The sequence below is a fragment of the Varanus komodoensis genome, unplaced genomic scaffold (genome assembly GCF_004798865.1).
Source record: "Varanus komodoensis strain SLA01 unplaced genomic scaffold, ASM479886v1 scaffold5, whole genome shotgun sequence".
In the NCBI taxonomy this organism is placed as follows: domain Eukaryota; kingdom Metazoa; phylum Chordata; class Lepidosauria; order Squamata; family Varanidae; genus Varanus; species Varanus komodoensis.
The window spans coordinates 33,737,334-33,750,117 of NW_025336087.1; the positions used below are offsets into that span (position 1 = coordinate 33,737,334).

Consider the following 12,784-nt stretch of genomic DNA (forward strand, 5'->3'; position numbering starts at 1 on the left):
GAAAACTGACAATGAAAGACTGAAAGAAGCAGTCTATATTCAGGGCTCTTTCGCTATTTCGTTTCGGTTTCAATTGGAAACTGGTTATATTATGGCCTTTAAAAGACTTTTTTCCTTGGGAAAGATGAAGCAAACAGAATCAGAATCCGTTCCACTTTCTAGAGATGAGAACAGCTCAGACCGTTTCGTCTCATGAGGTTAAGCCTGTGATTTAAAAGCAGATCTCAGCGGGAGATTGGTTAAGGCTTCTTTGTCACAAGGGCCTTGTGCTATAGCTCGAGATCGTTTTACACCACGTGAAATGTAACCTAAGGCTGCAATTTTATGCCGATTTACTTGGGATTAAGTTCCCAGTGGACTCAGTGTAATTTCCGAGTAAACAAGCGTAGGACAGCCGTGTAAAACTATTCCACTTCAGCAGCGCGATCCTATGAAAGTTAATCCCGATCTATTCAACAGAGTTTACTTCCAGTTAAGGATTACAGCCGAAGTATTGCAGACTGCAATATGCATCAGTTCTAGCTGCCCCCCACCCCTAATCAATCAATCTCTTGCCCCACTCTCTCCTATTAGTTTCAATCTACGTTTTACAGTCTCTGCACAATAGAGAGTATGCTAGAGCGTCTCCCGGAAACAGGTGGGTGGAAGGTAGAGCGCATGCGCCTGGTTTCGTTTGCGCGAGCAGAAGGCAAACGTGAGCCGCAGGTGGGAAGGGAGGTACGAGCTTTGCAGCCCCTCAGAGCCGCTGCGAGGGCTCCGGGCGGACGCCATGGCGGAGGTCTTGAACCTAAACAATGAGGTGAGCTTGCCCCCGCGTCGGCTGCCTTCCTTAAGAAGCAGCTTCGCTCCTGAGGATGGCCGCTTCCTGGTTGTGAACGAGCAGCCCTGGAGGGTGGAGGTGGCGGGGACGGCAGGTGAGGAAGCTGCAGCGACTAAGGAGGCTTCGTTCGAGGGCGTGGGGTGGCGTTGCTGCAAGATGGGAGATGGAGTAGGTCAGACAGTAAGACACGTGCGTGAGTGCCAAAGATCGCAGGTCTCAGCCTGGCATATCCAAAGAGAGGATATAGGGAGAACCCCCCTTTCTGGGACCATGTGAAACGCTTTTCACGGCGGTTCGGCAGCTAGTACTGGCTGGGAATTATGGGAATTGTATTCTCAGCATATCTAGAAGGAGCTACTATAGAGACCATTAGTCTTCAACGGGAGGATCAGAGCCTGTGGGTTATAACACTTGTACTGTCAACAAAGAATATATATGACCAAAAATTATTAAGAAGTGTGTTTGAAAATACATGTTTGATCAAAAGGCGTGCCTCATGCCTGAGAAGTTTTAAGTTGCTAATATATGCACAGTATTGAACTAAACAGATTAGTGGTATGAGTTTGTAAAAGACAGTCCTATGTGTGGATGCCTGTTTTGTGTTACTTGTGTATCTGTAGAGAGATTGTTGCAGATTTTTTTATAAAATTGCAAAGTTTTCCATAAAACTTTGCAGCTCACATAAGGTCATTGGCTTAGAATTTTTTTCTGTTCTGATTGGATTGTGTCCTGACATCCTAGCCTGAAATGGTCTAATTTAGCATGGTTATATTTCGTGCTAATTTTGTATCCCATATCACTGATTCTACTCCATGGAACCCTATCCCTTAATACATGCATTACCTTTTAAAGCGATTATAGGAAAGCTATGCTGGATCAAACCAAGGGTCCATATAGTTCATTCATTTCACACCATGGCTGACCAGTAGCTCATGGGATCCCACAAGCAGGACATGGGTGCAAGAGCATTTTTCTGCCTGTTCCTCAGTAACTGGAGTATATAGACTTAGCTGAAACTGGAAGCAGCATTTAGCCATCAGAACTATTATTATTATTATTATTATTAGAACATTTCTATGCCAGAAATTATTAGATTATTATTAAATTAATTATTTAATCAATTTTAATTATTTAATTAATTATTAGAACGTTTCTAGTAGTCACTGATAACCTTAAATTAGTTCAATCATCTTTTAAAGCCATGCAAATTGTTGGTCGTCATTGCGTCTTGTGGAAGTGAATTTCCTGGTTTATGTGCTATGTGAGGAAGAACTTATTTTTCACTGTCCCGAAGCTCCCGCCAATCAGCTTTATACAATAACTCCGGGTTTTAGTGTTATGAGACAGGGAGAAAAATGTCTTCCTATTCACTTTCTCCATGCCATGCATAATTCCATATACTTCTATCACATCATCCCTTCTTTGCTTTTTTTCTAGGCTGAATAATCCCTGCTGTTGTAACCTTTTCTCATACTGGAGTTGTCCCATTCCTGTGATAACTTTAGTTGCCCTTTTATGGACTTTTCCCAATTTTCAGTATTCTCTTTTGGACATGTGTAATCTTGATGCCCATTCTCCCCATTTGGAGAGATCTCTTTGGAGCTCCTTGCAATCCCTTTTTGTTTTAACCACTCTAAATAATCCAGTTTTATGAAAAATTTGGCCACTTAATTTCCCACTCCTAATTCCAGATTGTGTATGAATAAATTGAGAAGTTTTTATTCCTGTGGGACTCTACTGTTTCTGTCTCTCCCTTAGAGAAATTACCATTTATTCCTACTCTTTACTTTTTGTTTCTTAACCAGTTACTAATCCATACGAGGGCCTCTCATCTTTTCCCAGCACTGCCAAGTTTACTCAGACTTTGTCAAAAGAATTTTGGAAGTCCAATTAAACAGCATCTATCTAATCACCCCACATGCTTACTGATTACATGGCAGATGAAAAGAATTCATTCAACTTCAGAATCTCCATAGCCGCCTTTAAACCCATTATTGTGCAGTGGTCCCATTGCCTTCTTGTCTGGTTCCCTGCTTCTGATATGTTTGAAGAACTCATTGTTGGCTTTGATGCTGTTAGTTGTATGGTCCCCAAAATGCTGTTTTATTTATTTATTTTCCCCTGTACCATCTATATTTCCATAGAAAACCTTTATATTTGCACCCCTTATTGTCTTTTTGGATGTATCTTGTGCAAGCTTATAACCCCTTTTTGTTTTTCCACATTTGCGCAACACCCCCGTTTTCTTATCTCCAATAGCTTCTTTGACACTGCTCATTAACCATGCTGGTGACCTCTTGGGCTTGCAGCTGCCTTATCTAACCTATGTATTAGGTGACATTTTGTTATTGCGGTTTTGAGTAGTCTCCAAGCATTATCAAACGATTCAAGCCTTTTGATACTTGCTTCAGCATACTTCTTAGTAGTCCCATGGAATGACTAAAGCAGTTAGAGAAATGTTTGTTGGTGTTTAATCTATTACTGTTCACCATAAACAACATTCTAATCAGATTTTAAAACTAGGCACACCAGCAGAACTAAGCACAACTTTTGGATACATACATGTTTGTGTATATATGCATATGTAGATTTTCAAATGTGGTTATGCGGGACCTCTTTGGCAGTTTTTCAGTTAAATGCATATTAAATCAAATAGCTTTGTGATTGTTTCCAGCTGGTTCAACAGTATTTGCATCTCATACTAACTTATGGGCAACCCTATTTAAGAATAAATTCAGGATTGTCTCCTCTTTAATTGGCTCTATGACAGCTATTCTAGTCATAGTCATTTAGGACATTAGAGAAAGTTCTCACAGAGGTTAAATTTCTTAATCTTTGTGTGTTGAGGTACACTTCCTTATTTGGATGCAACCCTGATTTCATTTTCCTTCTTAAGACCACCCTGAGTGTTTTGGGTACAGGGATGATAGCATGTTCCTACTACAAAATTAGCTTGGGTGTTTTGTACTGTCACCAACTTTAATTCTGTGGGGAAAGTCTGCCCCTTTTAGGTTTTCAAGTCTGCAGAGTATCATGCTCCATTTGCTGTACAGAGCAATAGCTCCTTGCATATACCCTGCCTTGTCCTTCTTATATTCCACTGGCTTTCTCCACTGCTCCTGGTTTCTGTAGTGCCTGTTAGATCTAAGTTGTCCTTTAAGACAAGGCACTGCAGTTCTCCTATTTTGACTTGCACATTTCTAGTATTTGCATAGAAGCACCTAGACAGGGTGTCCCTTTGCAGACATCTCTGGAATGCCTTTCAGTAATTAGGCCTTTTCAACCAGCTGTCATATTGCATTGTATCCTTGTGGCCTCTTTCCTTGTGCTCATTTCCATAATGCATAGCCTCATATAATATACAAAACCACCCTGAGAATAGGCCATGGTGGATTGTTGTTCATGGAACAACTCATGTGCAAAAATGTTTTCATAATTTAAAAAATTGTCATTCTTGCAGAGGTGCACAACAGTGGTTTGATCTATGTAGAAGCCATGCTGGATAAGACCAATGGTCCATCCAGTTCAAATTTCCATGCACATGGTTGGCAGACTAGCTCCTCACAAGATCCCTCAAGCAGGATGGGTCCAGGTGTTTAGCCTTTCCAAACTCCTGAGCAGGCAGTCTTATCTGCTTGATATCATTGAAAGTTTCAGCTTTCAAAGGGAGTAAGGTGCAGTTGTCAAACTTTAATGGAAATTTACAAGGCAAGACAAATATAGGCTCATTTCTACACAGTTGTGACAAACTACCAGTAAAGAATATAACAGTAGGTGTCCTGAAGGGTGTCAGGGTGGCAGAATACCCTTTGCCAATGTTATCATTTTAGTTTAACTGACAATGACCTCCACATTTTCCACACTTCCCTCAAGCCATGATTATCTACCCAGGCTTATATATATATGACAACCCATCATGGTTCAGACAAGCCAGAGCTTGTCAGGCTAGCTTGTTTCCTGAAAAAAATGGAAGCCATCTAAGTTGGACTAATTACTTTGGCTATTTTTGTACAATAGGCCAGTCTGTTGTATATAGCCAGTCAATGTGTAAATCAGGGAAATTGTACTTCAGTCATTCTGGTAATTCAGTTGCTTAACAAAGCTTTGTGCACTGAGATCTTTACGCTGAATACCTCTGCTCTGCCCCATCAGCTCAGATATGCCAGTGGACTAAAACCAGCAGTAAATACAGTGTTTCAAAAGTATTTGAGCTAGGTATGATTAGAGCTAGGCTACTTATGTTGGTTCATGGATGGTGGAGGGCAAAAAATAAAAAAGGAGAGGTTCACTTGGACACTTTCTGTGGATTTTAGCCTAAAATAAATGAATCCCCATTTTTCTATATACTCTTGTTAACCTTGTATAAATAGTTTCCATCTGTGTATAAAAGTATTGTTGTACAATCCCATCAAACATACTTATCTACAGCCCGGTTGAAATGTGCACTGGTTGCTGGTGTTGATTCTACCAGTAATTTTGCAAATTATGTTCAAGTCTGCAATTTGTTGGGATGCCTGGTGGGACTTCTCAAAAAGAAAAATCTTTGTACTTATTTACATGAACAAAACAGTTTTTATCCAGGGCTAGTGCTAGGGAACAGTACAGTATTGTAATCAGGCTTTCCCCCAAAGAATTAAACAGCTGGTGACGAATCATGAATCTGTATCTTTCTTTGCCCTTTCCATAACTTTTTGAGAGGTTGCAATGTAAAGATAAAATGGCTGCAATCCTATACTCAGTTTACTTGGCAGCAAGGCCCATTGGATTCAGTAGACTAGTAAACATGTTCAGGGTTGTACTGAATAAGTATGAAATGAGTAGATGCTAAATATGTGCACTTTTTATATTAGCATTCTTGAAAACGCTGCTAGGTGGCAGCACAAAATAAGTAATATACATTGTCCCATTTCAGTAGCCACACAATCTCTTTAATTTGCAAACTGATTAACTTAAATCCAAAAGTACGAATACTGTCCCCAGGAGAGTTATGAGGCATGTTTCTGTTAGGACACTGTCTACCCCACACTGCTCTATATATGTGTAGAGGACACACAGTTCTAACAGTACTGGGTTCATAGATGTATCTGTGAGCACTTCCTACTACTTTCTTCTCAGCATGGAGCATAACACAAAGCCTCAAATGTATTTTGTGAGAAATTTACACCAGTGAACCGCTTTGATTCTCCTATAACTGCATCTGTTATATAAAATTTTAATCCCACGAGTTTAATTGTAAGCTATATGCACCAAAAATTAGCTGATATATATTGTTCAATAGGTCTTTGCATCCATGCTTTTGGCCTTTAGGATTCTGCCATGATGTTGTTTTGGTTTAGTCTTTTAAAATATGTAGTTTTAACTTTTATTTTACTGTTTTTAATGTTCTTGTTTGCCTTGATGGCTTTTAGCAGGACTAATAATAAATACCAGGACAACCAGAATGATCAAGCAGGTAGTTTGAAAAAAATGTTATAGTAGTTGGGATTTTAGATTGGGAAAATGGGTGATAAAGGAATATATTAAATAATGCATGGTTTCATAATACTGAAACCCAGGTTCAGCCAATGAACCTGAATGGTGGGAGAGTGCGGAAAAATCAAAGGAAGGTACTGTGTTACATAGCATATATGGAATTCATTACTCCAAGATTTGGTGATGGCCACCAGCTTGTCTTTAAAAGGGGATTAGACAAATTCATGGAGGGTAAGGCTGTCAGTGGCAACTATAGGGATGGCTACCACCAGGACCAAAGCCAGTGTGTCATGAACACATCTCTCCTTTTTTAACTTTTCAGCAGACCAAGGCAAAGGGGTTCTAAAATACAGTCTTTTATTGAGTTTGGCAGGTCAGATTTGCATACAGAGTGAGTAATAATAAGGTTGTCAACAAGTAGCATCTATCAAAGTAGTGATTTCTCTGATTGATGGAGTTATCTCTTGTCTATGTCAGGAGTTGATGCCAAGCTGAATCTCCCTCTTTCCTTTCCCTTCCAAAGGGGATACTCCACTCTCAGAGAGGTTTGTGCTACTTGAAGACCAGATGGTAAGAATGCTGGACATGATTTAATTGGTCTATGTGTCCAGCTTGACAATGAACCACTGAATTGATGAACTCACACTCCTCTTCCTTTGGCTCTCCCTCTTCTACAGTGTCTCTTTCTGATTCTTGCCAGCCACTTGGGTAATCTTGTTCATTAACCTTGACATTTCAGTAATGCTTTCCAACCCTTACTCCGCCTCTGTTTCTGCTTCTTCTAGCTTAGCTTTAGAGTCTGAGTCGTCTGGCTTGGAATGCTGTATCCTTGCACAAGTCCAATCCCTGCACAATATCTCTCTCAGTACCAGCTACTATGAAACACTGGAGTCTTGTTGTACTCATGTCCTCCTGTGGATTTCCCATTGTCAGCTGATTGGCCACTATGCTGCACTAGATAAGCCATTGTTCTGATACAGTATGTCTGCTCTTTTACATGTTGATTTAGAGCTAGTTAGAATGTTGGACTGGGAAATTTGGGTATGAAGGTAACTAGGTGACTTCCGGCCAGTCATTCACTTCCAACCTAACCCTTTCACAGGGTTATGAAAACAAAATGGAACTATGTTAGATATCTTGGGTTCCTCACAAGTGGACAAAATGAGCTATATAAATGCAATGTAGTAATAGAGTCCAGATATCATTCTGTTGCCCTTAAATTTCATAGTTTACTAAGAACTGTTGGGAGTGAGAAAGATGACTGCTTTGGGTGCATCTTCTCAAGGGTGACTGGCTGGGCTTCAAAAGAATCAGACAGAGAATGGGGAGAGGAGCAGGGAGGAAAGGAATGTGGGCCATCCCAAGACACTGAGATGAGAGAAGCAGAAATGCGTATCTCAAGGCTGGACTCCCCAGATGGTGCAGGCGGTCTCTGGGAATAACTTGTTTTCAGAAGGCTCCTCCTGAAGGGATGAGGCCCAAGCATGTTCATAAGGATAGTTCTTGGTGATGAATACTAGACTGGGTTCAACAAATTGCTCTGTGCATGTTCAGAGATTCATTCTGGATGTTTTGCACTTTTGGTCAAATACAAGAAACAGGTCTGTGGCTTTGAATTTGTGAAGGAGGGACCTCAGCTCCTAATAGCTCTACTATAGAATGAGTGCAAAACAGAGTCCAGCAGTACATTCGCATCAGTGCAGAAAAATTGGATGCATATTATGTTAGTACAAGGGTGGGCCTGTAAAAATCTTTGTATATTTTGAAGCCTCCTGTCATGTGCCAAGCTTTCCTTCCTTTGCACATGCAAGGCAATGGACTGTTTCTCTGCAAAAAGCAATTTATTCACCAAGGGATACCCAACAAATGCAGTCCTCACAAAATGTATCACTGTGCATACTCAGAGTGGTTTATTGAACTGAATCTAAACTCCTACTTCCAGAAACCTTCCTTTTTAGTACATCTGGGCCAGATCCCTTATGAAGGGCTCATTTGCAAGTGAGCCTGCTCCTTTTCTATACCCCCATCCTCTAGTTGGTATTTTTCTTTTCCCAACACTGTGTCATGGGGTCCAGAGTTGTATCAGATTCATCTGAATGTAAGAACGCCTCTCCCATTTCTGCACCTGACACCTGTGCATCTTGGCTTAGGGAGAGTGGCGTCGACATAGGCAGTGCTTCAACTATATCACAATCTGGAGCCTCACATTCCCAAGCTCCTTCTGTCTGCTCCCTTCCATTTTCAGTCTCAGAGTCCAGATGGGCATTATCCCTGAGTGCACACCAAGAACAACTGCCACCCTCATTCCCAACTGCACCGGTTTTTCTTTGCTTTTTAAGTTTTCTTTGCTTTCTTTTGCATTTCACCCTCAGATGTAAGCTTCTTTGCTCCTCGTCTGAACGTTCTCTCTTTTGCCAGTGATTCCTGGCAAATTTGCCCTGGTTTTTTCCTTGCTTTCAGGCTTAGCGCTTCTCAACAGGGCCACCTACTTGACTAATAGGTGGTTAAGGAACTAACATTTTGTAGTTTTCCAATTTTAGTGGCTTTTTGAAAATGGACTCCATAATGAAGAGACCGAATAAGTTGTATCTAATTGTTATTCCACTTTGTAATCAAATTTTGTACACAATACTGGAATTCTGAAACACTGAAAAAAATCAAGCATCGTCAAAAATGAACCTGATATCCTGAGTAAGATAAACACAAGCTGCAGGCAAGGCACATCCTGGTAGCTACTTCAGTTTGCTAGGAAGCAGAATGTAACCAGGTCTGATGTGAAACTTATTATTTTACGTATGGAATCAATTTCTGCATATATATTTAGAAAATGTATCTTTACAGCAGGACAATAATTTTGACATGGAACTGGTCAACAGTATTATGTACATTTTAACTCTGTTGAAATCTGGTGGCTATGATCTTACTGGGGAAACAGACTTCTTTTTTATTAACGTAACAAAATAAGCTCACTACAACTCCTTGTCCTATTTTATGGATTGAGACATTACTTTGCTCCCTTTTTAATCATGTGTAATTTTTGAAAGATTTGTTTTGGACTCTGGAGTCTTTATCACTTACTAGCAACACATATTTTTTCTATTTATTTTTATCAATTGGACCTTTAAGTCACACCTACCCATTTGTTCTTGCTATTCACATCCATTCATGTGCCATTCCTCCACACACAAGTACCCGTTTAAACTACTGATTCTAAAACTATTGATTCTTAAAACTTCTGAAGTGCTGGAATGTTACTAAAATATAAGCAGCTGAACCATTTCCTCAATTGACACCAGCACTATGAGGCAATTCCTATGAAGGTTTGCAACAATGCTTATGTTCCCCCCACCCCCAAGGATTTAGCTGTTTGAAAGCAGCTGGGAGGGCATGAAACCCTGCTATTTACAAGCCTAGATATTTTAGGATTGCAAGCAGAGGCAGTTGTGCTATCAAGAACAAACCTTATTTACTTTGTTTTTGTTTACCAGCAGTCTTGCCAAAGCTAAGCTCAAATTCAATTTGAAAATAGCTCTGCACTCTTGAATTTTCTTTTACCTGTTGTCTAGAGCAGTGCATCTGGCATGTTACTGTTAATCACCTGGGGTGGAGGGGTTAATATGGATATATATAATAAAAAAAACACAGGGGAGACGTTTGCCTGTAAAGTTTTTTCATACAATTTCTAATTTTAAATAATTAAAAACTTAGATCTCAGATTCCAAATGCCATGCATCTCCAAGGCATGTGGTTCATAATAGCTTTGTCAGTGTCTGTTGGTTGGCCAGGTGTGAGCTTCTGTCTTTTTATCCAAGGACTTAAATGTGTAGAATGTTAAGAACTAAAGAATTATTGGGCCTGAGCTCTTTTTAGTTTGTTTGGGATGCATGTAACAAGTTACACAGATTTGAAACAAGTCCTTTCCTTGTTTGAAATAGTTGAATATGACAGCAAGTTGCTAAGTAAAAAGAATTTCCTGTGATGGATTAAGTTCTGCTTAGAAATCTGTGACATTTTTCACTGACCATGTCAGGATTCTAAGCAACCTTTCCCATAAAGCTTAAGAATTTTCCAAGCTTAGGCTCTCTGCGATAGAATTCAGGAGAACAGCATTTTTTCCTAGGAACTCTTCCAGGAGCTATTATTCAAGTTCGAGTTGCCACATCATCAGTTGCAGAACATTAAAGGCAAACTGTGATCAGCACTTCAGGCACATTTGCATTCAGCAGATTATGAAGAAATTAAAAATGCAAAAGCAATCCATACATTTGTCATGAGCTGAAAAATATTAAATGTCTATATGTGAAAATGAGATTGACCTCCTTCTGTTCAGAGTGGTTTGTATAAAGTGTGTGTGGTTGGGCCACGTAGGCTAGTTAGAAGTTGCCAAAAATAAAACATGTGGCTGCTTACTTGGCTTGTGCACGATAAAAAATATGCAAGCTCAGTCATGGGAACTTGCTGTAGACTATATTTAAAAGAATTGTAGCATAGCTATAATGAAGACAATGATTATGCTTTACTGGTATATCTACAGGTGTCTAAAGGATGTATTTAAAACAGTTCACTCATGACTGAATGATTGATATGTTTCTGTGGAAATGCCTTCACTTATATTTTAGCTATGGAACTGTTGTTGTTGCTGTTGCTGTCACATTGCCTTTGTGACCTCCTTTTTTCTGTTGCTAATTACTTTCACAGTTATTAAGTTTATGTAATTTATTTTTCTTTTCAGCTGGGTAGGTAGTTTTTGTGTTTCAATTCTGCATCCATTCCTAAATGTGAACAACCAGTTATACTGCATTTAATTGAGGCTATGTAAAATTGGGCTGAAATTGGTATTCCAGTGTTTTAGGTATTAGGGGATTTCAGTTGGGTATGTAGGAGAGAATGTTATTCCACTTCTCTGGGTTGCCCCTTTATTATTTTATTTTATTTTTATTCCATGACCAGATCCCACTTTTTGGGACATGCAGCACTTCTCAAAGTATGAACGGGGTCTCTTTTCAGAGGCACATGTTGTAATGTAACATGCTGTTTGGAGTGAGGGGCAAAAGTGTATTTTATTTACCTAAAATAGTTTTTTAACCTGCTTTTAATGGTAAAATCTTCTCAAGGAGCAATGCAGGGCAGAACCCACACAAAAATATATATATGAATAGGCAATCAATGTATAATAAAGTACCCTAAAAGCAATAAATATATAACATTGCCAGGGCAGTAAACGTTTGATAAGAGTATGGTGATAAGTGGCATACATAAGTGGTGTATTTTCCTCCATTTCTTTGCAAAACAGAAGAGATCCCAAGCAGCATCTCTGGCAGTTGCCCTGGTACAAAGCTTAATTAAAACGTTTATGTCCATGTAACATAAGGCCTAAGACACTGGACTACAAGTCCAGAAATCCAGATATGCCTCTTTCCTGAACTCACTAGATAGTCCTAGGAAGGGCACTACTACTCTGCCTCAGGTTATAGCATGAAAAGAGTAATATAGATTTGCTCTGCAAATAGGCCTCATAGGCTAGTTTTAATATACATCTACATTGACCACTGTGGTAACTGTGAGTAAAGATGTATCTGAAGGAGGACTTGATCACCAAGGAAATGTGATACAGTGGTGGATCAAGTCAGAGTTTTGCAGGAGAAAAGACAGTTGAGAAAGTCAAATAGAAAAGGGAGTCTAAGAAGGAGGAATTATGGGAGAATAAAGAAGTGTTCACATGAGTGTGTCAGTTTGCATCTCAGAGGAAACAACAAACCTTGCCCAGGGAGAAATTAGGCAAATAGCACAGAGTATGTGCCATGTTATAAACAGACTGCAGTGATCTAACCGATTGGATCAGTCTAACCTCATTTTTATATTGTTGTTGTTATGTTATGATTATGATTAAATTTCTGCACTGCCACTTAGCCGTAAAAGGATTTCAGGACAGTTTACAAAACACTGTACTGCAATGTACAAAATACAGTAATATACAATGTAAAACAAAGTACAAGAGTTCAAAAAGCTACATGAAGCAGTAAACACAACCATTTACAGAATTTATAAAATTTCTAAAATAGTAACAGCAGTACAACAATTAAAGTTAGACTATTCATTATCATCATGTAGCCTACAACCTCAAACTACCCATCCAACTGACTGACAGCCAGAGTCTCCGCCAGGTTAGTCTCTGCCACCGACTGACCTGGAGCTGTATCTTTATGGTCCACGGGGCGAGGGTCCCTCAGCCCAGCTGGGCAGGCAGACTGGCAGCCACCCGGGGCAGAAGGTCTCTGGGGAAATAGGCCAGCATGATGGGAGGGGCCACCTCAGAGCAGCCACCTGCAAGTGGACACAGCTGGCATGCCGTTGCTCTGCTGCTCTTCCCTCGCTCTGCTGGGAAGCGAACAAAGTAGCATCATATTAGCAGGCTTGGAGGAGCCAAGCATCTCCAGTAGGGGGAGGTAGAGCTAGGCAATGTGGATGGATTATGCTCTGTAGGCACAGAAT

General features: G+C 39.9%; 1 protein-coding gene across 2 annotated transcripts in view; it reads left to right on the forward strand.

Moving 5' to 3' along the window:
- Positions 1–678: 678 nt before the first annotated feature.
- SRFBP1 (serum response factor binding protein 1) overlaps positions 679–12,784 on the forward strand; it is a 58,525-nt gene continuing 46,419 nt past the window's right edge. The window contains exon 1 of one of the 2 annotated variants that reach the window (XM_044445948.1): positions 679–799. In XM_044445948.1, coding sequence (XP_044301883.1) covers positions 770–799 — 30 coding nt within the window. In that variant the 5' untranslated portion in view covers positions 679–769. Of the gene's footprint in view, positions 800–6,792; positions 6,863–12,784 lie in introns of those variants that run through there. The other variant, XM_044445949.1, reaches the window with a different exon arrangement.